Raw genomic sequence first — 27,278 nt, 5'->3', positions numbered from 1 at the left:
CATCTCAATAGTCTCAATCCATCAATGACCACTGGAAAAACCATAGCCTTGACTAGATGGACCTTTATTGACAAAGTAATGTCTCTGCTTTTTAATATGCTGTCTAGGTTGGCCATGACTTTCCTTCCAAGGAGTAAGCGTCTTTTAATTTCATGGCTGCAGTCACCATCTGCAGTGATTTTGGAGCCCGAAATAATAAGGTCTGCCACTGTTTCCCCATCTATTTGCCATGAAGTGATGGGACTGGATGCCATGATCTTAGTCATGATTCTGAATGTTGAGCTTTAAGCCAACTTTTGCACTCTCCTCTTTCACTTTCATCAAGAGGCTCTTTAGTTCTTCTTCACTTTCTGCCATAAGGGTGGTATCATCTGCATATCTGAGGTTATTGATATTTCTCCCGGCGATCTTGATTCCAGCTTGTGCTTCCTCCAGCCCAGTGTTTCTCATGATGTACTCTGAATATAAATTAAATAAGCAGGGTGATGATATACAGCCTTGACGTACTCCTTTTCCTATTTGGAACCAGTCTGTTGTTCCATTTTGCTCTACCTTTTTATTATTGATTTGTAGAAAATTTTCATAGACTCTATACTGAGTACTTTGTGAGATATAGTATGTATGTAGAATATCTCCTCCTAGTCTGTTGTTGTTCAGTCACTAAATTGTGTCTGACACTTTGCAACCCCACGAACTGAAGAATGCCAGGCTTCCCTGTCCTTCACTATCACCTGGAGTTTGCTCAAAGTCATGTCCATTGAGTCAATGATACCATCCAACTGTCTCATCCTCTGTCACCCCCTTCTCCTTTTGCCCTCAATCTTTCTCTGCATCAGGGTCTTTTCCAATGAGTCAGCTCTTCACATTAGGTGACCAAAGTACTGGAGCTTCAGTTTCAGCATCAGTCCTTCCAATGAATATTCAAGGTTGATATCCTTTAGGATTGATAGGTTTGATCTCCTTGCAGTCCAAGGGACTCTCAAGAGTCTTCTCCAACACCACAGTTCAAAAACATCAATTCTGTGGCTCTCAGTCTTCTTTATGGTCCAACTCTTATATTTGTATATGACTACTGGAAAAACCATAGCTTTGACAATAGGGACCTTTGTTGGCAAAGTGGTGTCTCTGCTTTTTAATATGCTGTCTAGGTTTTTTAATAGCTTTTATTCCAAGCAGCAAGCATCTTTTAATTTTGTGGCTGCAGTCACTGTCCACAGTGATTTTGAAGCTCAAGAAAGTAAAATCTTTCATTGTTTCCAATTTTACCCCATCTATTTGCCATGATGTGATGGGACCAGATGCCATGGTCTTCATTTTTTAAAATTTGAGTTTTTAAGCCAGCTTTTTCACTCTCCTGTTTCACCTTCATGAAGAAACTCTTTAGTTCCTCTTCACTTTCTACCATTAAAGTGGTATCATCTGCATATCTGAGGTTGTTGCTATTTGTCCCAGCAGTCTTGATTCCAGCTTGTGAGTATACAGCCCAGCATTTTGCATGATGAACCCAGCATATAGGTTAAATAAGCAGGGTGACAATATATGGTCTTGATGTACTCCTTTCCCAATTTCAAGCCAGTCCATTGTTCCATGTCCTGTTCTAACTGCTGCTTCTGGCCCTGCATACAGGTTTCTCAGGAGACAGGTAAGATGGTCTGGTATTCCTATCTCTTTCAGAATTTCAGAATTTTCCAGTTTGTCGTGATCCACAGTCAAATGTGTTAGCATAGTCAGTGAAGCAGATGTTTTTTGGAATTTTCTGGCTTTTTATATGATCCAGAGGATCATAGACCCTTTCTAGGTAATAACAGAAGTAACAATAAAGAAGTAGGTTATCTGGTCTCTAGCTGCTGCTGCTGCTGCTAAGTCACTTCAGTCATGTCTGACTCTGTGCAGCCCACTAGGCTCCCCCGTTCCTGGGATTCTCCAGGCAAGAACACTGGAGTGGGTTGCCATTTCCTTCTCCAATGTATGAAAGTGAAAAGTGAAAGTGAAGTCGCTCAGTCGTGTCCGAGTCTTAGGGACCCCATGGACTGCAGCCCACCGGGCTCCTCCGTCCATGGGATTTTCCAGGCAAGAGTACTGGAGTGGGGTGCCATTGCCTTCTCTATCTGGTCTCTAGAGGTTGTAGCTTTTACCAAATATAGTACATTTGCAGTCTTTATTTCTCCAAATGATTTTTCTGTTCCTTTATTCTGGGACTTCAATTATATATATGTTAACATGCTAGATACTTCCATAGCTCATTGACATTCTGCCTTTTTTTTTCCCTCAATTTTTATCCCTTCTTTGTCCTTTATTTTCCATGCTTGATATTTGTGGTGTCTTCAAGAGCATGGATCTTTTCTTCTGCAACTAAGACCATTTACTTGATTTTTCATTTCAGATGTTTTTTAGCGTTAGAAGTTCTATTTGGTTCTACTTTTGTATTTCTAATTATACTCATGTTTTCCTTGAAATATTTTAGAATACTTACAATATCTTTTTTTCTTCCATCTTTTGTTTTTTTAAACAAAAATGATATTTTTAATGATAAAAGGTACAATTCACAAAGGAGATAGACATCATAAATCATTACACACCTAACAACAGAGAAACAAAGATATATAAAGCAAAGTTGAGAAGAAATGTAAGGGAAAAGGAAAAAATATATAATCATAGTGAGACATATTAATATTTCTCTGAGAATATTTTATCAGTTACAGAAAAAATAAGAATAGATGTGTCTTGAATGATGTCATTAATAATTTAAATGTAATAGTTTTATATTTATATTAATCTTATATCCTACAGAACTATATTTAAAATTTTGTAACTCATTTGTTATTTGGTTTCCATAGGACATTTAGAAAAACTGACAAAAAGGTAAACATTACTAAATTTCAAGAAGTAGAATTCCTTTCTTGTGTGATTCAGTTATACATATACACATATATTATTTTGGAAATTATTTTCCATTATAGGTTATTATAAGATATTGACTTTGTTCCCTGTGCTATGTAGTAAACCTTTGTTGCTTGTTGCATATCTATTTTTAAAATTAGAAATCTAGCATTCTATTCACACTAAGTCAATCAGGTGAAATCAAAATGTCATAAATTTTTTAGTTGGGCAAAAATTCATAAATCTTCAAAAATATATATATTATACATATGTGAAAGTGAAAGTCACTCAGTTGTGGCCGACTCCTTGCGACCCCATGGACTCTATAATCCATGGAATTCTCCAGGCCAGAATACTGGAGTGGGTAGCCTTTCCCTTCTCCAGGGGATCTTTCTGACCCAGGAATCGAACCAGGGTCTCCTGCATTGCAGGTGGATTCTTTACCAACTGGGCTATTGGGGAAGCCCTATATTATTTATATATATATATGTATACAAAAGATTTTCTACTATGCTTGTTAAAGGCTTGAGAAAGAACATTACAAAAAAAAAAAGAGAAGGTGGAGAAACTGGAAAACATAAACTAAATGAAATGGGAGCACTGAATGTAAAATAGAAAATGTGAAACAAGCTAGATAAAAGTAAAAGATCCTCATAGAGTCCAGTTGTCTTTAAACATGGCTGCTCATTAGAAACATATCTGAAACTAGCAAAAAAAAAAAAAAAACAAGTAACACCTGGACATTTGTATTTTTCAAAGAATTCCAAGGTAATACTGATATGCATCTGGATTTTTAAAAATGATTACAGGTTTTTCTATTAAATGCTACTTTTGGTGATATAGATTTCTATTTTCTGTTGACCAGTCGTGATACCATGGTACTGAGTAATGGTTACATAGTCACAATAGTAAAAGATATTGATCTGTTTTCACAATCAGTAGCCAAATAAAAAATGAAAGATAATTACTGTTGCAAGCCATAATGGGAACATGATTAACCTAACAATATAAAATAATTACATACAATTTGGGGGATCAAGCAGAGTGATGTGGTGAGTGGAAGTGCCTACATGCACATATTTTCATCTGCTCAGCCAGTCTATGTCTTTTGGTTGGTACATTTAATCCATTTACATTTAAGTTAATTATCAATATATATGATCCTATTACTGTTTTCTTGTTTTGGGTTTATTTTCTATAGGTAGATCTTTCCTTTTCTTGTTTTCTGCCTAGACAAGTTCCTTTAGCATTTGTTGTAAAGTTGATTTGGTGGTGCTGAGTTCTCTTAACTTTTGCTTGTCTGGAAAGCTTTTGATTTCTCCATTAAACCCGAAGGAGAGTTTTGTTTGGTAGAGTAGTCTTGATGGTAGTTGCTTCCCTTTCATCACTTTAAATATATCATGCCACTCTCTTCTGGTTTACAAGTTTAGTTAAGAAATCAGCTGATAGCCTAATGGGAGTTTCCTTGTAGGTTATTTGTCATTTCCCCCTTGTTGCTTTTAACATTTTATCTCTGTCTTTAATTTTTGTCAGTTTGATTACTGTGTCTTGGTGTGTTCCTCCTGGGGTTTATCCTGCCTGGGACTTTCTGTGCTTCCTGGACTTGGCTGACTACTTCTTTTCTCATGTTAGAGAAGTTTTCAGCTATTAGTTCTTCAAATATTTTCTTAGATCCTTTCTCTGTCTCATCTTCTGGGACCCCTGTAATGTGAATGTTGATGTGTTTAATGTTGTCCTAAAGGTCTCTTAGGCAGTCTTCATTTCTTTTCATTCTATTTTCTATATTCTGTTCTGTGGCAGTGATTTCCACCGTTCTGTCCTCCAGGTCATTTATCTGTTCTTCAGCCTCAGTTATTCTGCTGTGGATTCCTTCTAGTCTATTATTCATCTCTGTTTGTTTGTTCTTTAGTTCTTGTAGGTCTTCTGTTCTTTTTCCGAGATTCTGAATCATATTCACTATCATTCTGAATTCTTTTTCTGGGAGGTTACCTATCTCCACTTCATTTAGTTGTTTTCCTGGGGTTTGATCTTGTCCCTTCATCTGGACACAACTTCCTGCTTTTTCATGCTGATTAACTTTCTGTAATGTGGCTTTTGTTTTAGTCACAGTGGGATTGTGGTTCTTCTTGCTTCCTCTGTCTGCCCACTGATGGAGAGTCTTGTGTAAGCTTCCTGATGGGAGGGACTGGTGGTGGGAAAAACTGGTCTTGCTCTAGTGGGCAGAGCCTTGCTCAGAACAGCTTTAATTCAATTATCTGCTGATGGGTGGGACTGCGTCCCCTCCCTGGTAGTATTTTGGCCTAAGCCAATCCAACGCTTGGGTCTATGGGCTCTTGGTCTGGTTACTGGTGACCTTCAAGAGGGTTTACATCAAGGGGGACCTTCTGAGACTGCTGCTGCCTCTTCCCCACCTCCTGTGGTGAGCTTCTGCTGACCCACACCTACACAGGAGACCCTCCAACACCAGCAGGTAGTTTTGCTTCAGTCTCCTGTGATGGGGGGTGGGGGTGGTGGTTACTGCTGCATTTCTCTGAGTCTTGCTTCACAGAAGATTTTGTTTGTAACCTTCAAGACTGGAGTCTCCGTTTCCAACAGTCCTGTGGAAATCTTGTAATCAGATCCCACTGGCCTTCAAGGTCAGATTCCCTGGGGATTCCAGTCCCTCTGTTGGATCCCCAGGTTGGAAGCCTGACGTGGGGTTTAGAACCATCACTACAGTGGGAGAACTTCTTTGGTATTATTTTTCTCCAGTTTCTGGGTTGCCCATCCAGTGGGGTTGTGATTTGATTTTATCATGATTGTGCCCCTCCTACCATCTCCCTGCAGCTTTGTCCAAAGACAAAGAAGATACTTTGGAGTATCTTTTTCTGGTGGGTTCCAGTGTCCTTCTGTTGAGGGTTGTGCAATAGCTAGTTGTGATTATGGTGGTCTCGCAGGAGGAGATGAGCGCACATACTTCTATTCTGATGTCTTGAACAGAAGTCTTTTCTGCTATCTTTTAAAAAAAATTCTAAGTATAGTTGATTTAAAATATTCTGTTAGTTTCAGGTGTATAACATAGTGATTCAATATTTTTACGGATTATACTCCATTTAAAGTTACTACAAAACAGTAGCTGTGTTTTCCTGTGCTGTGCAATGTGTCCTCGTCGCTTATTTTATACCCAGCAGTTTGTGTCTCAACCCTGTATTCCTATCTCTCCACTCCCTTCTTTTTCACCTCACTGGTGACCACTAGTTTGGTCTCTATATCCATGGGCCTACTTCTGTTTTGTTATATATATTCATTTATTTTATATTTTGGAGAAGGAAATGGCAACCCACTCCAGGATTCTTGCCTGGAAAATTCCATGGACAGGGGAGCCTGGTGGGCGTCAGTCCATGAGGTCACAGAGAGTCAGACACGACTGAGCACAGGGTACGGTCTCTGTTAGATTTTAGGTTCCAAATATATGCAATAATGTACAGCGTTTGTCTTTCTCTGACTTATTTCCTTAAGCATGATACTCTTTCGGACCATTCATTTTGTTGCAGATGTCACAATTTCATTCTTTTTTATGGCTGAGTGATATTCCATTGTGTATATATACATCACATTGTCTTTATTCATTCATCTGTTGATGGATGCTTAAGATTGCTTCCATATCTTGCCAATTGTAAATAATGGCACTATGAACATTGGGGTGCAGGTATCTTTTCTAATTAGTATATTCCTTTTCTTCATTTCATTTCTTTCCAACAATGGAATTACTGGATCATGTGGTAATTCTACTTTTAATTATTTGAGGGCTCCATACTGTTTTTAATAATGGCTGCCCCAATTTACAGTCCCATCAACAACATATTAGGGTTTCTTTTTCTCTACATCCTCGCCAACATTTGTTATTTGTAGACTTTTGGTGATAGCCATTCTTACAGGTATGAGGTGATATCTCATTGTGGTTTTGATTTATATTTCTCTGATGATTAGTAGTGTTGAGCATTTTTCTTATGCCTGCTGGAGATCTGTATATCTTCTTTGGAAATAGATTATTCAGGTCTTTTGCCCATTCTTTAATTGAGCTGTTTGGTTTATTTAATATTGAGTTGTATGTGTTATTTACTTATTTTGGTTATTAGCCCCTTATTGGTTATCTTATTTGTCAGTATTTTTTCCCATTTAGTAGGTTTTTCTTTAATTTTGTTCATGGTTTTCTTTGTTGTACAAAAGCTTTTAAGTTTAATTATGTCCCATTTGTTAATTTTTGCCTTTATTCTTTTGTCTAAGGAAACAGATCTAAAAAAATATTGCTATAATTTATGTCAGAGAGTGTTCTCCCTTATTCTCTTCTAGGACTGTTATAGTTTTAGGTCTTACATTTAGGCCTTTAATTCATTTTTGGTCTATTTTTGAATACAATGTGAGGATATGTTCTAATCTTTTTTTTTTTTTTTTTTTTGCATGTAGCTGTTCAGTGTACAATATCATCTGAAAGGTCTTCATCTGCTGATTTTATCCTTTGTGTCATTTCTGAGAGACTTTCTATTATCTGATTTTTTCCCTGGTTGTTTCTGTGTCTTTTCATGTGTAGTAATTTTGGGTTGCATGCTATAAATTTTATGTCATTGAGGTGTGTGCATGTGTGTGTATGTATGTGGTATGTCCCCATATGTGTATGCACTTTTATTTCCTTTTGAATTAAAAGCTTGTGGTCCATTAGTTCAGTGTTTGCTTTTAAGCTTTATTTGGGTGAGTCTAGAGTGGACTTTATTTTGAGCTAATTAAGTCCTCCTACTTTGGCCACCTGATACGAAGAGGCAACTCATTGGAAAAGATCCTGATGGTGGGAAGGATTGCAGGCAGGAGAAGAAGGGGACAACAGAGAATGAGATGGTTGGATGGTGTCACTGACTTAATGGACATGAATTTGAGCAGATTCTAGGAATTGGTAAAGGACAGGGAGGCCTGGGGTGCTGCAGTCCATGGGGTTGCAAACAGTCGGACACAACTTAGCAGCTGAACAACAAACACCCTCCTACTGATGCACAGCCCTTCTGAACTTTCCACTGAAAGCTCCGATACTCAACAAGGCTACCTGGACTCACTTATCTCCCAGCCCTATGTGTACTAAGGGAATTGTTCAGTTTATGACTCGTAGGTAGCTACTCTTTGCCTGGCCTTATGGACGCTCATCCTAACAAGTACATTTTGGTGTCTGACCAGACTCAAGGATAGACTATGCCGATTTATGAGGCTCTGTCTTTACATACTTTTCTCTTTGGGGTAAATCTCCTCACAAATTCAAACTTCCTCATTCTCCCCAAACTCCAGTCTGTCTCCTAAACACAGTGATAATGCTATATTTTACTGTTTTCCCACTCCTTATGCCACAGTCTGGAGAAGGCAATGGCAACCCACTCCAGTACTTTTGCCTGGAAAATCCCATGGATCAGAGGAGCCTGGTGGGCTGCAGTCCTTGGGGTCAGGAAGAGTTGGACACAACTGAGTGACTTCACTTTCACTTTTCACTTTCATGCACTGGAGAAATGGCAACCCACTCTAGTGTTCTTGCCTGGAGAATCCCAGGGACAGTGGAGCCTGGTAGGCTGCCGTCTATGCGGTTGCACAGAGTCGGACACGACTGAAGCGAGTCAGCAGCAGCAGCATGCCACAGTCTATATGACATATGTATATAAGATATATACTATATAGATTGTAATATACACTATAATATGTATATATATATGGAGTACATACTGTAGTATATGTATAGTACCTTTATGTAAAATGTGATCTTAGGGCTCATTTCATTTGTTTTTCTTCTCTCAGAAATTGCTGTCTTCCCTCCCTGCTAAACAGTATCTGAAAATAGTTGTATCATATATTTGCTACAGTTTCTTTATGTTTCAAGAGGAAGGAAAGTCCATGGTGCTGAAGGCAGAAGTCCCTGCTAATTTAGTTTTAGTTCTGATTTATTCCTGTTTAAATGGGTGGATCGGAGAAGGCAATGGCACCCCACTCCAGTACTCTTGCCTGGAAAATCCCATGGACGGAGGAGCCTGGTGGGCTGCAGTCCATGGGGTTGCTAAGAGTCGGACACGACTGAGCAACTTCACTTTCACTTTTCACTTCCATGCATTGGAGAAGGAAATGGCAACCCACTCCAGTGTTCTTGCCTGGAGAATCCCAGGGACAGGGGAGCCTGGTGGGCTGCCGTCTATGGGGTCGCACAGAGTCGGACACAACTGAGGTGACTTAGCAGCAGCAGCAGCAAATGGGTGGATAGCTAATGGAAATCCTATCCAGCTGTATGCAGGGCCTCTGAGATTTAAGCCTAGGTATTGACTCAGCTGGTATAGAATTTTGATTAAGATTGGGCCATCCTGAATGACAGCAAGATTACTAGCAAAGAAAGATGAGACACTTTTATTAGATTACTGCTTCATTAATTTAGCCTTAGTAAAGTTTTAAAAAATTCTTCTGTTTTGGTTATACCCTCTTGAATCAGATCCCGTTATTTTAAATGTTTTCCTGATGTGAATTGGTTTAGCTGTATTGTTAATTACTGTATCATTTAAAAATATTAGGAGCATCATTTCTTGCTATTACAACCATCTATGCTGAGACTGGATCAGGTTTTGTAGTACCAAGTGCTTCTGCCAAGGCAGGAGTGGAGGCCTTGAGCAAGTGAGTACTATCTTGTTAATCTTCTATTACTGTGTATTTAGTAATCTAATAAGTACTTTCAGGTTAATCTTGTCCCTGAAGATGACATGCTTTGAAAGCCTGTGTAACTAAATTCCTGCTTTTTTGTTTCTTTCCAGAGAAAACTAAAACAATGACTAATTTGGATTTGCCAGGAGACATCGGGTCTCATGAATAGGTCTTATTTTTCTATAGCTGCACTGTCCATTAGAATTCTCTGTAGTGATTAAACTATTCTGTAGATCTGTACTCTCCAGTAGCTACACGTGGCCATTGAACCCTTGCATTGTGGTTACTGCGACTGAGAAACTAATTATTACTTAATTTTAATCACTGATCCAGTACGACTATATTATAAAGTTTGAGAAAAGGGCTGATAGGAACTTAGACTCGAGTGTCCATGTATCTCTACTTGTACCCCCTCTGACCTCCCTTAAATATGCTTTCATCCTTTTATTGTACTTACTATACTATTATACAGGATTAATAGACTAGCATAGACAGTGACCACTTATCAGGTCTTTCAGCTTTTTCTCAGAAGAATATGATTGCTTTTGGAATTTGTTTCCCATTGGACTTCCCCAATGTCTTTGTTTGAATGTAAGTTCTTATCATTGCTTTTCTTCTTACTGTAATAGCCGCATAATATGCTTCTCTGCTGCTGCTGCTGCTGCTAAGTCACTTCAGTCGTGTCCGACTCTGTGTGACCCCATAAACGGCAGCCCACCAGGCTCCCCCGTCCCTGGGAATATGCTTCTCTGTTGCCAGTTTATTTTTTATTCACGTTCCCACCAGACTCATCTTTCTAACAATGTATGTCTGCTGTTATAATTCCCTAGCTAAAAACCTTATATCGCTTTTCTATTCATCTTTGGAATGAAAGCCAAAACTCAGTATGATATTCTAAATGGACTTGCCTTTGGCCTTTCTGTCTTCATTGGCTTGTTAGATCAATATTTATTGTGTGCCTTTTGTGTATGTGGCACTTCTACTAGGTAGAGGGATATGGTAGTAATGGAAATAGAACAATCCTCATTCTCACCTGAGCTTGTATTCTTTTACCATTTTTCCTCTGCTTTAATCACTGTTATTTCTGAGCTCTATACTTACTTAAACACATCATGCACTTTCATATATCTATGCCTAGATTGTGCTGTTGTTAGAATTTGTTATAATAGATTTCACCTCCCTTCAGGGCTCTCATATCACCTCTTCTGGGATATTTTTTCTCATTTCTTGGAGTAACAGGCAAGCTTGGCCTTGGAGTACAAAAGGAAGCAGGGCAAAGGCTAACATACTTTTTGTCAAAAGAACGCACTGGTCATAGCAAACACCCTCTTCCAACAACACAAGAGACCACTCTACACATGGATGCCACCAAATGGTCAATACCAAACTCAGATTGATTATATTCTTTGCAGCCAAAGATGGAGAAGCTCTATGCAGTTAGCAAAAACAAGACCTGGAGCTGACTGTGGCTCAGATCATCAGCTCCTTATTGCAAAATTCAAACTTAAATTGAAGAAAGTAGGGACAACCACTAGGCCATTCAGGTATGACCTAAATAAAATCATTTATGATTATACAGTGGAGGTGACGAATGGATTCGAGGGACTAGATCTGGTAGACAGAGTGTCTAAAGAATTATGGATGGAGGTTTGTAACATTGAACATGATGAAGTGACCAAAACCATCCCCCAAGAAAAGAAATGCAAGAAGGCAAAATGGTTGTCTGAGGAGGGCTTATAAATAGCTGAGGAAAGAAGAGAAGTAAAAAGCAAGGAAGAAGGGGAAGGATACACCCAATTGAATGCAGAGTTTTAGAGAAGAGCAAGGAGAGATAAGAAGGCCTTCTTAAATGAACAATGCAAAGAAGTAGATGAGGAAAACAATAGAATGGAAGTGACTAGAGATCTCTTCAAGAAAACTGGAGATATCAAGGGAACATTTCATGTTAGGTTGGGCATGACAAATGATGGAAACAATAAGGACCTAACAGTAGCAGGAGAGATTAAGAAGAGGGAGAAAGAATACACAGAAGAACTATACAAAAAAGGTCTTAATGGTCAGGATAACCATGACGGTGTCACTCACGTAGAGCTCGACATCCTGCAATGTGAAGTCAACGAACAAAGCTGGTGGAAGCAATGGAATTCCAGCTGAACTATTTCAAATCCTTAAAGTTGATGTTAAAGTACCGTGCTCAATATATCAGCAAATATGGAAAACTTAGCAGTGGCCACAGGACTGGAAAATGTCAGTTTTCATTCCAAACTCAAAGAAGGGTGATGCCAAAGAATGTTCAAACTACTGCACAACTGCACTCATTTCACATGGTAGTAAGTGATGCTCAAAATTCTCCAAGCTAGGCTTCAGCAGTACATGAACTGGGAACTTCCAGATGTACAAGCTGGGTTTAGAAAAGGCAGAGCAACCAGAGATCAAATTGACAGCATTCAATGGATCATAGAGAAAGCAAGGGAATTCCAGAAAAATGACTGTGTGGATCACAACAAACTGTGGAAAATTCTTAAAGAGATGGGGATACCAGACCCCCTTACTTGTCTCCTGAGAAACCTGTATGAGGGTCAAGAACCAACAGTTAGAACCTTACATGGAATAAGTAACTGGTTTACAATTGGAAAAGGAGTATGACAAGGCTATATGTTGTCACCCTGTTTATTTAACTTCGATGCAGAGTACTCATGCAAAATGCCAGACTGGATGAATCAGAAGCTGGAATCAAGATTGCTGAAAGAAATAACAACAGCCTCAGATATGCAGATGATACCACTCTAATGGTAGAAAGTGAAAAGGAACTAAAGAGCCTCTTGATGAAGGTGAAAGAGGAGAATGAAAAAGCTGTCTTGAAATTCAACATTCAATAAACAAAGATCATGGTATCCAGTCCCCTCACTTCATGACAAATAGGGAAAATTGGAAGCTGTGACAGACTTTATTTTCTTGGGCTCCAAAATTATTGCAGATGGTGACTGCAGGCACAAAATTAAAAGACGCTTGCTCCTTGGAAGGAAAGCTATGACAGACCTAGACAGTGTATTAAAACGCAAAGACATCACTTTGCTGACTTAAGTCCATATAGAAAAGCTATGGTTTTTCCAGTAGTCATGTACAGATGTGAGAGTTGGACCATAAAGAAAGCTGAGCACTAAAGAATTGATGCTTTCAAACTGTGTGCTGGAGAAGACTCCTGAGAGTCCCTTGGACTGTGTGGAGATCAAACCAGTCAGTCCTAAAGATAATCAACCCATTCATTGGAAGGACTGATTTTGAAGCTGAAACTCCAATACTTTGATTACCTGATGGGAAGAGCTGACTCATTGGAAGAAACTCTGATGCTGGGGAAGATTGAAGGCAAAAGGAGAAGAGGGTGGCAGAGGATGAGGTGGTTGGATGGCATCACCGACTCAATGGACATAAATTTGAGCAAACTCTGAGAGATAGTGAAGGACAGGGAAGCCTGGCGTTCTGCAGTCCACGGGGTTGCAAAGAGTCAGACAGGACTTAGCGACTGAACAATAACAGTTTGCACCTTTAAGACTTTGTTTATTCTAATCTAATGAGAAGAGTAACACATTAATAAATGCCATCTTGTGTTGTAGATTCTAAAATGAAGCACAGAGAAGGGCATGGTAGACCATTTTTAATATATTATTAAAGCTGTATAACTTCCCCACTAGGATCTGTGTACTGTGAGAGAAAAAAGCAGATCTTATTCATCTTGCTCATTGCTCAGCAAGATCTGGTACATAACCAACACTCAGTTCCTGCTGAGCTACACAATTCTCTCTTTTGAGTAGTATTAAGGTACTTTTTAACATGTAAACTAATAATACGCATTTCTTTGGGAGACAAAATTGTACTTTACTCAGCAGTTTAAACTTAGTCTGAATAGAGATAATTACCATTTTTAAGGTCAAATGATATTGGAAATAAGAGCTTAGAACTTGACAATTTTGACACCATTTGTACAATATCTATATTTGTTTTGTCAAGATCTTATTAGATATTTCAATTTCCTGTTCTTTAAGGGCCATGAGCCTGTGCTGCTTTTTTGATATTATATTATTACATGGTGAATTGCACATAGTAGATGCTCAATAACTGTGTATGTTCTTCCCCAGCCTGAGTTCCCTTCAGCCCTCTTCCATACCTTGTAGCACGCAGTCATACCAGATAAGGTCTTTTAGGTCCTGGAGACGCGTGTTGTTGTGCCTTTGTCCTTCATGCCCACTGGCCCACATACCTGGACAGTCTTCCTTTCTCCACCCTCCCTTCCAATGTCTTCCATCCTCTTCTCTTTCCCCCTCACTCCCACAAAAACCTCCTAATCCTTCTTCAAGTGTCAGCTCAATTACCACCTCCTAAAGGAAGCCTTCCCTCTTACTCCTGGTAGAGATGGGTACTTATTCCTCTGAGTAATATTGGCACGTATTATACAGTTTCCATCTTTTACTTGATGAAGGCACTTGTAATGTTGCAGACACTGTGATCTAATGTACTATAAGTAAAGTTGCATTGAACTTTATAGGTGCAGGACTGAACTCCAGAAAATGTGAGGAAGAGACATGATTCTTTCAGTTCTTTATGCTAAATAATGATACCCTCTTTAAATATGTATACTGATATTTATTGGTCTTCATACTAAAATGTGAATGGTAGGTAGTCTAGCATAGTGCTTAGGACACTAAAATGTAAATATTATGTAGTGCAGAAGAGTGTGATTAAGGGCACAAACTCTTGCGCTAGACTGCTAGAAGTTGACTCACTAGCCATATGACCCAGAGCAAATGATTTATTTTCTCTGTGCCTCAGTTTCCTTGTCTGTAACATAGGGAATAATAGTAGTACTTACCTACTGGAGCTGTAGTCTCTGGCATGTAGTAAGCAGGTATTAAGTCTTGGTTAATAGTATTTGTAATTTATAGTATAGTATTTTAGAAATCTGTACTGTTTGTTTTAATTTTTAGGTCTCTTGCAGCTGAATGGGGTAAATATGGAATGAGATTCAATGTGATTCAACCGGGGCCTATAAAAACCAAAGTAAGTTTTGGTTTGCTTATGATCACATTTTGAGTGATTAAGAAGTGGACGATTAATAGATACATTCTGAAATATGCATCATTTCCCAAGGATACCGGAGTTTGGAGCCCTGGTAGAAGGGAAGAGGGTTTTGCTATTATCCAACATGAGAAATAAGGAGCTGGGAAAGAAAATAGTAATTACACAACTCCTTCATAAGGTCTATTTCAGTGTCTTAATATAATATTTTTGGGATCTTCTATGCCTTGAATTTTGGTATTTTGTCTGATTTGCTTTAATGATCTGTTATTATATTTCTTATTTTTTACTATATTTTACAGGTTCTTACTTTGATGTCCTTTTTTTAAAAATCATGGAAATGTAACTATATTTTAAATTTAAGAGATGCTTTCTAAATTTATCATATAAGCTTGGTCTTATATGTAGAAAATAGGTAGCATTTTCTTTGAGTCATATCTGTGCCTTTTCACTTTAAACACTCAGTTACATATGTCATCAAATCCCATGTCTCTGGGATTAAAAATTCTTCTGATGGCGTACATTTTACTTGTAATCAGATATTCATTGCAATTCATAATTATCACTTATGCTGTTACAGACATTGCTCAAAAAGTTCACAGGTTCTCTGTTCTCTCACATTATCCCAAATAACTTCATTCTCACATCTTTTTGTTTTCATGTAAAGCAGGAATTTTTAATCCCACCTGGAATGTTGCTTTGAAGGCCCAGGTGAAATTTGCTAACTTTAACTTAATAAACTGAGGGGGCTTCCTTAGTGCCTCAAACGGTAAAGAATCCACCTGCGATGCAGGAGACCTGGGTTTGATCCCTGGATCAGGAAGATCCCCTGGAGAATGGAATAGCTACCCACTCCAGTATTGTTATATAAACGGAAAATAATGCTAAGGAACATTGGCCTTATAGGTGGTTCTGGGTTGTTAAATATTAACATGAAGATGGTTGTATTAATTAAGTAGTTTGAAGGGTGGAAAATAGAAACACTGCCTAAGTGAAACTTGACTGAATATCTTGTTTGGCACTTAAATTATAAAAAATGATAAAATTAATGGAAAAATAATCCAAATGCACATATTAAAATACTTGATTCAGAGTATCACTGTGTTAAGCACTGTCTGAAAAGGACTAAACAGTCATCAAAACTTCATTCTAGGACCTCAGTATCTAGGGAAGTCATCTGCATTTTATTATTTATTTAACATATATTTACCGAGTGCCTTCTGTGTGCAAAGGTGCTGAGAAAGATATAAAAACAGTTGTGACAAGATGCTTGCCATCAAGGAGCTTTAGTCTAGCAGTCTAGGTATGAGTTTTATGCAAATGACAAGCATATAATTTTAATGCAATTAAAAGAAAATTGAAGTATGGAAACTCTGTAGCCAGAACTGATAGAACCAGGTTTGAGACCTTTGTCTATGATTTTCTTTATACCTGGCTTAGGAAAATCCCATGGAACCAGGAACCTGGTAGGCTGCAGTCCATGGGGTCGCTAAGAGTCAGACACGACTGAGCGACTTCACTTTCACTTTTCACTGTTATGCATTGGAGAAGGAAATGGCAACCCACTCCAGTGTTCTTGCCTGGAGAATCCCAGGGACGGGGGAGCCTGGTGGGCTTCCATCTATGGGGTCGCACAGAGTTGGACACGACTGAAGTGACTTAGCAGCAGCAGCAGCAGCATTAGGCAAAATGAATATGGAAGAATTTGGCAAAACTTTTTGCTTATAGGGAGTAAGATATGAACAGGGCTGCCTTAGTAACATTCCATTTATTGCGAATTTATTTCTTAAATAGGATTTTTTTTTTAAGTTACCTAACTATTTTCTTAATTTCTAAGGGTGCCTTTAGCCGTATAGACCCAACCGGAGCATTTGAAAAAGAAATGATTGACAGAATTCCCTGTGGTCGGCTGGGAACTGTGGAAGAACTTGCAAATCTTGCTGCTTTCCTTTGTAGTGATTATGCTTCTTGGATTAATGGAGCTGTAAGCATAGTTTTCTTTCTCAACACTTTTGGGAGGTGGATTTGGGGTGGGGAGGTGGATTTGGGGTGGGAAGGTGGATTGTAGAACCAATCCTGATGATGTTGAATGTAAATATGATTTAAAGTATTTAATTAGCTGTATTTAGTATGTTATTTATAATATAGAAATACTAATATAGTTTAAGCTTATGGAGTTGATTCATTCATAAATTAATTTTATTAAATGCAAATAACTCTGGTAGACGTGCCTTTAAGCTGATCTTTAAGATTGGGTAGAATTTGAAATCATAGAAATGATGGAGAGAGGATTTTTAAGAGAGTAAATCAATTTAGGTTTAATCGTCAGTTTTGTCTTTAAAACTTGTGCTTGGATTGAAAGTGTCAAAGAGATATTCCGACCAGTTAGGAGAGAGAAGTGGCTAATGGTTCAGAAAACTTTTTAAAAGAAGTTAATTTCACAGCTTTTATTATCATTTTTTTTAGGTAATTAGATTTGATGGTGGAGAGGAAGTACTTATTTCAGGGGAATTCAACAGTATGAGGAAGGTAATGCCATTTTGTGAATATAATACAATATTAACAGTGAGGATACTAAGCTTTAAAAACACAAGAACCTCATTAAATTGACTTTTTCTTTTTGTGGTAGGTCACCAAGGATCAGTGGGACATAATAGAAGGACTTATCAGGAAGACCAAAGGCTCCTAAGACTACTCTGGCCTCAGCTTGGTTATAATGGAAATTATGCAGATGATCTATAATGATTTGAATATTTTCAGGTCTAATAAACTGTTAATTAGCATGCATTCCTGGAATGTGTATTATATGCTAGGCCAATGGTAAGTAGATCTTGTACATTAAAAGATGAATAAGATGGGATATTGTCTCTTCAAAGAGTTTTTAAACAATAAAAACAGGAAAGTGAAAGGCTATTAATAGAACTGAAAAGTGCTTAGAAGTGCAGAGAAAGGGACAGATACTTGTAACTGGATAAAATCAGGAGAAACCTAATGGTGGAAGTAGCATTTAAGTTATGTGTTAAACCTATGTCTTCGGTGACACAGTGGCATGGTGACAGTGTCTAAAAGAAAACAGGGGATTTACAATAAACCTAATAAGGGACTCTGTCCTTTCAGGGTATTTCCTTTTCATTGTCTTCTTTAACTCAGTATTAATTCAGTTTTAACTCCATTAACTTAGTATTGATTCAAACAAGTTTTTGCCAGGACCTATTTTGTAACCAGAAGTTTTATTTGGCAGTAAAAATAAACCATGAATAATCTACAGCATTTGTACTCTTAAAACTCATTATCTAACAGGATAAATAAACTTGTAAATAATTATTTATGATTCATTGTGATAAATGAATCACAAGGTTCCAGCAGGGTTATGGAGGGGGAAGTAATTCATTCTGTTTCTAGAGTTTAGAGAAAGTGATGCCTAGTAGATAGCATTTCATCTCAGCGTTTAAAGTATATATTCTCTATGACTTACAATTATCAGAAGGGAAGGATGGGGTGGGGAGGAATAGACTGGGAGTTTGGGATTGACATGTATACACTGCAGTATTTAGGATGGATAGCACAGGGAACTCTGCTCGATATTCTGTAACAACCTAAATGGGAAAAGAATTTGGAAAAGAATAGAAAAAAAATTTTTTTAATAAAATGCTTATTTTGAAAAAAATAAAATTACTAGAATAGGAAATGCTAAAAAAAATTAAGTGTGTATTCTCTGTGTAGAAAAGATGAACAAAGCTTATAAAAACTTTTTGTGTATAATTTCATTTTATTCCATATTTAATTTGACTAATTTGTCATCCTAAGAATCAAATAACAAAAAATCCACAGTTTCAAGTTTTGAGTTTATATAATTTTGAGTTTATATAAAAAAAGTTTCAAGTTTTGAGTTTATATAATTTTGAGTTTATATAAAAAAAGTAGTTTGCTTTCATTATTGTTGTTTAGTCATTAAGTCATGACTGACTCTTTTGTGACTCCATGGACTGTATAGCCCTCCAGACTCCCCGTCCACAAGATTTCCCAGGCAAGAATACTGGAGTGGCTTGCCATTTAGGAATCATTCATTATATGCTCACCAGACTGACTTTCTCCATTGCCTAAGTTACTAAGAGAGGGCACCAGCAGCTTCCATCTTACCTCCTGCAAAAGAATCTAGTTTTCCTGTTTGAACTTATATACTATAAGCCTGATATACAAATCCTTATTACATTGGCAGTTAATTATATGCATTAATTACATTAAATTGTGTACATAAATGGTTTAGAATGAGTATCCTTTACATGTATGATAAGTTTGCCTTTTACTGGGACCCCATACCTCTCTCCATTTACCTTTAAAAATAACCATTTCCTCTCTTCTATCCACATCTTTCTTCTTTATTTTTAAATTATCAATACTTATTATGGTGTAGGAAAAAAAGTAACAGTAGTTACATAAATGACCTTTTGTAAGTTTCATCACTTATTTTCTTCATGATAAAATTCAAAATTGCAATATCTGCTTCACAGGGTTGTTATGAGGATTAAGTGAGATAACTAAAAACACCATGTTAAGTGTCAAGCACACAAATGAAAGACAAGGCCCTTCTGTTTTTCTGCTCTTTGATTTTTAAGAAATTATTATTATAGAAAATGTGAGAATAGAAAAGAATAAAAACTTTGACAGCTAACTTCCTAAAGAAAACTTCTGTTAACATTTTGGTATATTTATTTTCAACATTTTGCCTTTTTTTCATTTAATCTTTATTTTTTATGAAAGTAATTTGTTTATATAATTTGTATAGGAAGGAGTACACTGAAATCCCCGCTCCAAAGCTGTCTTCCTATGTGACTATCTTCAGTTCTTTTAATTTTTTTTCTGGAATATACATGGGGTTGCAAAGAGCTGGACATGACTGAAGGGCTAACATGTCTTGGGCTTCCCTTGTGGCTCAGCTGGTAAAGAATCCACCTGCAATGCAGGAGACCCCAGTTCAATTCCTGGTTTGGGAAGATCCCCTGGAGAAGGGAAAGGCTACCCGGTCCAGTATTCTGGCCTGGAGAATTCCATGAATTGTATAGTCCATGGGGTCACAAAGAGTCAGACATGACTGACTTTCACTTCTGCTTCATTGGCTATACTAAAGCCTTTGAATGTGAGGTCACAACAAACTGTGGAAAATTCTTCAAGAGATGGAAATACCAGACCACCTTACATGCCTGCTGAGAAACCTGTGTGCAGGTCAAGAAGCAACAGTTAGAACTGGCCATAGAACAATGGACTGGTTCCAAATTGGGAAAGAAGTATGTCAAGGCTGTATATTGTCAGTCTTTTTAACTTATGCAGAGTACATCATATGAAATGCTAGACTAGATGAATCACAAGCTGGAATCACAGTTCTCAGGAGAAATAACAACCTCAGATATGCGGATGATACCACTTTAATGGCAGAAAGGGAAGAGGAACATCACCTCTTGATGAAGGTGAAGGTGAAAGAGGAGAGTAAATAAGCTGACTTGAAACTCTACATTAAAAAAAAAAAAAAAGAATGGAAATAGAAGGGCAAAAAGTGGGAACAGTGACAGATTTTATTTTCTTGGACTCCAAAATCACTGTGGACAGTGACTGGAGCCATGAAACCGAAAGATGCTTGCTCCTTGGATGGAAGGCTATGACAAACCTAGACTGTGTATTAAAAAGTAGACACATCAATTTGCCAACAAAAGTCTGTATAGTCAAAGCTATGGTTTTCCCAGTAGTCATGTATGGATGTAAGAGCTGGACCATAAAGAAGGCTGAGTGCAGATGAATTGATACTTTCAAATTATGGTGCTGGGGAGTCTTCTTGGACTGCAGTCCCTTGGACAGCAAGGAGATCAAACCAGTAAATCAATCCTAAAGGAAATCAATCCTGAGTATTCCTTGGAAGGACTGATACTGAAGCTGAAACTCCAATACTTTAGCCACCTGATGCAAAGAGCTGACTCATTGGAAAAGACCCATGATGCTGGGAAAGATAAAAGGCAAAAGGAGAAGCGGGGGCAGAGGATGAGATAGTTAGGTAGCATCACCAACTTGATGGACATGAATCTGAACAAACTATGGGAGACAGTAGAAGACATAGAAGCCTTGTGTCCTGCCATCCGTGGGGTCACAAGGACTTGGACACGACTTAACAACTGAACAACAACTCCAGATTTCTTTTGATTTCCAGTTGCATGGAATAGCGTTTTCCATCACTACACTTTCAGTCTGTATGTGTCCCTAGGTCTGAAGTGGGTCTCTTGTAGGCAGCATATACACAGATCTTGTTTTTTAATCCATTCAGCCAGTGTGTGTCTTTTGGCTGAATGGATTTGTCTTTAATCTGTTTACATATAAGGTAATTATTAATATGTACTTACTACGTTTTGTTAATTGTTTTGTTTATGTGATTCTTTTTCTTCTTTTGTGTTTCCTATCTAGAGAAGTTCCTTTAGCATTGTTTTTCAGGCTGGTTTGGTTGGGTTGAATTCTCTTAGCTTTTGCTTATCTGTAAAGCTTTCAATTTCCCTATCAAATCGGAATGAGATCCTTGCTGGGTAGAGTAATCTTGGTTGTATGTTTTTCCTTTTCATCACTTTAAATATATCCTGCTACCTACCCTCTTCTCTCCTGCAGAGCTTCTGCAGAACCTTATGGGGATTTCCTTGTATATTATTTTTGCTTTTCCCTTGCTGCATTTTTTCTTTGAATTCAATTTTGAATTAATTTTTGTTAGTTTGATTAATATGTGTCTTGATGTGATTCTCCTAGGTTTTATCCTTTATGGGACTCATTGGTCTTCCTGGACTTGGGTGGCTATTTTATTTCCCATGCTAGGAAATTTTTTTTCTGTAATATCTTCAAATAGTTTCTCACATCCTTTCCTTTTCTCTTCTTCTGGGATTCCTCTAATTCGAATGTTAGTGCATTTACTGTTGTCCCAGAGCTCTCTAAGATAGTCTTCAATTCCCCCCCCCCCTTTTTTTTATTCCACTCTTTGGCAGTTATTTCCACCATTCTATTTTCCAACTCATTTATCTGTTCCTCTGTCTCATTTATTCTGCTATTAATTCCTTCTACTGTATTTTTTATTTCATTTGCTGTTCATCTCTGTTTGTTCTTTAGTTCTTCTAGGTCTTTGTTAAACATTTCTTGTATTTTCTCAGTCTGTGCCTCCATTCTATTTCTAAGATTTTCAAACATTACTATTATTAGTCTAAATTCTTTTTCAGGCAGGTTGCCTATTTCCTCTTCATGTATTTAGTCTTATAGATTTTTACCTTGGTCTTTCGTCTGTAACATATTTTTTTGTCATGTCTTTTTTGTTTTTTTTTTGATAGATTCCTGTCTTCTGGTTGTTTGGCCTGAAGTTTCTAGCACTGGGAATTGCAGGCAGTTGGGTAGAGCTGGGTCTTAGTGTGAGACGTGGACCTCCAGGAGACCTTACTTTGATTAATAGCCCCTGGGTTCTGATGTTTTCTGTTAGTCCAGGAGTTTGGACTTGGCACTCCCAGTACAGGAACTCAGGCCTGACCTCTGGCCTAAGAACCAAGATCCTGCAGGTTGTGCAGTGTGGCAAAAATAATAATAAATAGCAGTAACAAAGAATACCAAATAAACTGAGAAGATTAACATTAGAAAATATATATATGAAACAACTGGAAGGTAAAACTGAACCCCAATAACAAAAACAAAAAACTGCCTTTGTCCTTGGAGTATCAGGCTTGGGGCCTCTGCAGGCTGCCCTGGGCTGAATGCTTGGGGGACTGCCAGTAACTTCTGATATCTGTTCCCTGAGGGTCCCACCCCATCCAGCTTGTCTCTTCCTCCTCTGTGAGCAGAGGGGGCCTTGGAAGGTGGAGGACCAGGTGCAGGGCCTCAGCAGGCCCCCCAGGCCAAGTTGGTGAGGGGATGTGAGCCATGTTCCTCTCTGGTCCTCCAACCCCCATGTCCTTTCCTGACCCCACTGGCCCCTCAAGGTAAGTGTGCCTCTTCAGGTGTATGGATACCTCCCCTCCTCCAGCTGCCCCCAGGGGCGCTGACCACCTTCGGCCTCCCCTTCTTCCCCCTCCCTCCCCACAAAGTCCTGCCCTGTTGCTCAGGGATTCATCCCATCCGCCTGGGTGTTGAGGTCCCCACAAGCATCTGGCAGTGTCTTGGCTGTGCAAAGATGTTGACTCCATGTGCTCCCTCTCCTTCATCTGGACTCTTCCCCTTCCACCCCTTCATTTTATAAAGAGAGCTGAAGCTCAAGGAAGTTAGGACTTGACCAAGGTCATGTATGGATGCGAGTGTTGGACTGTGAAGAAAGCTGAGCACCAAAGAATTGATGCTTTTGAACTGTGGTGTTGGAGAAGACTCTTGCGAGTCCCTTGGACTGCAGGGAGATCCAACCAGTCCATTCTAGAGATCAGTCCTGGGTGTTCTTTGGAAGGAATGATGCTAAAGCTGAAACTCCAGTACTTTGGCCACTTCATGCAAAGAGTTGACTCACTGGAAAAGACTCTGATGCTGGGAGGAGGAGGGGGGGACAGGAGGAGAAGGGGACAACAGAGGATGAGATGGCTGGATGGCATCACTGACTCAATGGACTTGAGTTTGAGTGAACTCTGGGAGATGGTGATGGACCGGGAGGCCTGGCGTGCTGCGATTCATGGGGTGACAAAGAGTGGGACACGACTGAGTGACTGAACTGAACTGCAGGTCGTATGATTAAGCTAAGCTTATGTTTCCTGCTCAACTGGACCGGTTTCGTGGGATCATAATTTAAACCAGGAGACAATAAGGTCTTTATGAGATACAGTTCTATTACAAAAGCTTTGAAAAGAAAAAGGCCCATTAATTTTTCGGAATGGGGGGATTGGTTCTTGATCAATTTTATTTTGTTGTAACTGAACATAAAAATATTTGTTGTATTTTCATAAATTCATTCACAGCCTCAATCCCTTTAACTTCAATTTCCTTCCAAGGTCTTGCAGTTCTCAAGTGTACAGTAAAATAACCCTTGGGTCTGGAGACACAAAACATGGTGCTTAATACAAAATCTCAACTCCTTACGCTGTGATATTGCCTGCTCTATCTTATACACCCTCTCCCCTCACCCAGGCTCACAGCGGCTTTCTTTCTATTCCTCAGAATTATTCGGCCTAGGGCCTTTGCACTTGCAGTTTATTCATCCTATGGATGTGCTTTTTCTTATATTTATATATGTGGCTTTTTCAGGGATGCTTTGGACACCATTAATTTTTCAAAAATAATTTTAACTGATCTATGATCGCTAAAAATACTCAGATCATGAATTTTCACAAAGACAATTTGGTTGTATAACTACTAAGCAGGTAAGAAACAAAATATCACCAGGAGTTCAGAAGCCTTGCTTATGTTCCCCGCTGTGACTCCATTTTTCTCCCTAAAACTAACTGGTATCTTGACTTTTAACATCTAAGTTAAGCTGATTTGAAGTTTCTATTTAGAATTATAAAACATGTATTCTTATATTTTTGGATTTTATCTACATAGCAATTGCTTTGTCATTGTTCAGTTGCCAAGTTGGGCCCAATTCTCTGCAACCCCATCAACTACAGAACACCAGGTTCCCCTACCTTCACCATCTCCCTGGGTTTGTTCAAACTCAAGTCCATTGAGTCAGTGATGCCATTCAACCATCTCATCCTCTATTACCCTTTTCTCATCTTGCCCTCAATCTTTCCCAGCATCACAGTCTTTTCCAATGAGTCAGCTCTTCCCATCAGTTGACCAAAGTATTGGAGCTTCAGCTTCAGCATTAGTCCTTTCAATGAATATTCAGGACTGATTTCCTTTAGGATGGACTGATTGGATCTCCTTGCAGTCCAAGGGACTCTCAAGAGTCTTCTCCTATACCACAGTTCAAAATCATCAATTCTTCAGCACTCAGCTTTCTTTATAGTCCAACTCCCACATCCATACATGACTACTGGAAAAACCATAGCTTTTACTGGATGGATTTTGTTGGTAAAGTAATGTCTCTGCTTTTTAATATGCTGTCTAGGTTTGTCATAACTTTTCTTCCAAGGAGCAAGTGTCTTTTAATTTCACAGCTGCAGTCACCATCTGAAGTGACTTTGGAGCACAAGAAAATAAAGTCTGTCACTCTTTCCACTGTTTCCTCATCTCTTTGCCATGAAGTGATGGAACTGGATGCCATGGTCTTCATTTTTTGAATGTTGAGTTTTAAGCCAGCTTTTTCACTCTCCTCTTTCACTTTCATCAAGAGGCTCTTCAGTTCTTCTTCACTTTCTGCCATAAGAGTGGTGTCATCTGCATGTCTGAGGTTATTGATATTTCTCCCAGCAATCTTGATTCTAGCTTGTGCTTCATCCAGCCCAGCATTTCTCGTAATGTACTCTGCATATAAGTTAAATAACCAGGGTGACAATATACAGCCTTGATGTTCCTTTCCCAATTTGAAACCCGTCTGTTGTTCCATGTCCAGTTCTAACTGTTGTTCCTGACCTGCAAACAGATTTCTCATGAGGCAGGTAAGGTGGTCTGATATTTCTATCTCTTTTAAGAATTTTCCACAGTTTGTTGTGATCCACACAGTCAAAAGATTTGGCATAGCCAATGAAGCAGAAGTAGATGTTTTTCTGGAACTCTCTTGCTTTTTCTATAATCCAATGGGTGTTGACAATTTGATCTCTGGTTCTTCTGCCTTTTCTAAACCCAGCTTGAACATCTGGAGGTTCTCGGTTCATGTACTGTTGAAGCCTCACTTGGAGAATTTTAAGCATTACTTTACTAGTGTGAGATGAGTGCAATTGTGTAGTAGTTTGAACGTTCTGTGGCATTGCCTTTCTTTGGGAAGGAAACTGACTTTTCCAGTCCTGTGGCCACTGCTGAGTTTTCCAAATTTGCTGACATATTGAGTGCAGCACTTCAACAGGATCATCTTTTAGGATTCGAAATAGCTCAGCTGGAATTCCATCACCTCCACTAGCTTTGTTTGTAGTGATGCTTCCTAAGGCCCACTTGACTTCGCACCCCAGGATGTCTGACGCTAGGTGAGTGATTGAACCATCATGGTTATCGGGGTCATGAAGATCTTTTTTGTATAGTTCTTCTGTGTATTCTTGTCACCTTTTCTTAATATCTTTTGCTTCTGTTAAGTCCATACCATTTCTGTCCTTTATTGAGCCCATCTTTGCATGAAATGTTCCCTTGGTATCTCTAATTTTCTTGAAGAGATGTCTCGTCTTTCCCATTCTATTGTTTTCCTCTATTTCTTTGTACTGATCACTGAGGAAGGCTTTCTTATCTCTCCTTGCTATTCTCTGGAACCCTGCATTCGTATGGGTATATCTTTCCTTTTCTTCTTTGCCTTTCATTTCTTGTCTTTTCTCAGCTATTTGTAAGGCCTCCTCAGACAACCACTTTGGCTTCTTATATTTCTTTTTCTTGAGAATGGTTTTGGACACCACCTCCTGTATAATGTTGCAAACCTCTGTCCATTATTCTTCAGGCACTCTGTCAGATCTAATCCCTTGAATCTATTTCTCATTTCCACCGTATAGTCATAAGGGATTTGATTTAGGTCATACCTGAATGGCCTAGTGTTTTCCCCTACTTTCTTCAATTTGAACCTGAATTTTGCAATAATGAGCTGATGGTGGAACCACAGTCAGTTCTCGGTCTTGTTTTTGCTGACTCTATAGAGCTTTTCCATCTTTGGCTGCAAAGAGTAGAATCAGTTTGATTTTGGTATTGACCATCTGGTGGTGTCCATGTGTAGGCTTGTCTCCTGTGTTCATTCTCATAGTTATATAACATTTCACTGTATGAATATACCAGTTTATTTGCTCTACTGTTGGTAGACATTGGATTATTTCTAGTTTGGGTTATGTCAAATACAATGCTGCTTGCTATAAAGCATCCTTTTTTTTTTTTTGGAAGATACATACACCTTTCTCTGTCAGGCTGCTAAGCCTAAAAGTGAAATTTCTGGATTGTGAAGTGTGTGTGTGTGTGCTTTGTCACTCAGTCGTGTCTCTTTGCAACCCAATAAACTGTAGCCCGCCGGGCTCTGTTCATGGAATTTTCCAGGCACAAATACTGGATCTGGAGCGTGTTGCCATTTCCTACTCCAGGGAATCTTCCTGACCCAGGGATTGAACGTGTATCTCTTGCATCATCAGGCGGATTCTTTACCACTGAGCCACCTGGGAAGCCCATGAAGTGTACATGCATTCAAATTTAGTAGATACTGCCAAATGGCTTTTCAAGGTCTTCAAAACTTAACTTCCCACCAAGCAGTGCATAAACATGTTCACCGTGCCACAACCTCACCAATACTTGGCATTCAAAAATCTCTTTAATTTAGCCTCTCTGGTGAGTGCATGGTAGTATTCCACTTATTTTAATTTGATTTCTCCTGATTACTAATAACACTGATTATTTTATTTTTATTTTGGATAGTTAGATATCCTTTTATTTGTGAAACGCCTGTTCAGCCTTCTTATACATATTTATGTTATGTTAAATATAAAAATTGTTTTCAGAAATAATGTTTATATATTTGTACCTTTGTCAGTGTTACAAATCGTTGAAGGCAGTCATCACGTGGACTTGAGTGCAGGTTGACCCAGGAG

General features: G+C 38.5%; 1 protein-coding gene across 3 annotated transcripts in view; it reads left to right on the top strand.

The window, feature by feature from the left end:
• Nucleotides 1-17,433, top strand: part of DECR1 (2,4-dienoyl-CoA reductase 1) — a 43,076-nt gene extending 25,643 nt beyond the window's left edge. For all 3 annotated transcript variants that reach the window (XM_055546706.1, XM_055546705.1, XM_055546708.1), the window contains exons 6-10: nucleotides 9,447-9,546; nucleotides 14,556-14,628; nucleotides 16,484-16,630; nucleotides 17,113-17,175; nucleotides 17,276-17,433. In XM_055546706.1, coding sequence (XP_055402681.1) covers nucleotides 9,447-9,546; nucleotides 14,556-14,628; nucleotides 16,484-16,630; nucleotides 17,113-17,175; nucleotides 17,276-17,335 — 443 coding nt within the window. In that variant the 3' untranslated portion in view covers nucleotides 17,336-17,433. The remainder of the gene's footprint in view (nucleotides 1-9,446; nucleotides 9,547-14,555; nucleotides 14,629-16,483; nucleotides 16,631-17,112; nucleotides 17,176-17,275) is intronic.
• The last annotated feature ends 9,845 nt before the right edge of the window (nucleotides 17,434-27,278 follow it).

Source organism: Bubalus kerabau, chromosome 14 (assembly GCF_029407905.1).
Source record: "Bubalus kerabau isolate K-KA32 ecotype Philippines breed swamp buffalo chromosome 14, PCC_UOA_SB_1v2, whole genome shotgun sequence".
NCBI lineage: Eukaryota > Metazoa > Chordata > Mammalia > Artiodactyla > Bovidae > Bubalus > Bubalus kerabau.
Note: the sequence above shows the minus strand (reverse complement) of the source record. Positions and strands in the feature narration are given on the sequence as shown.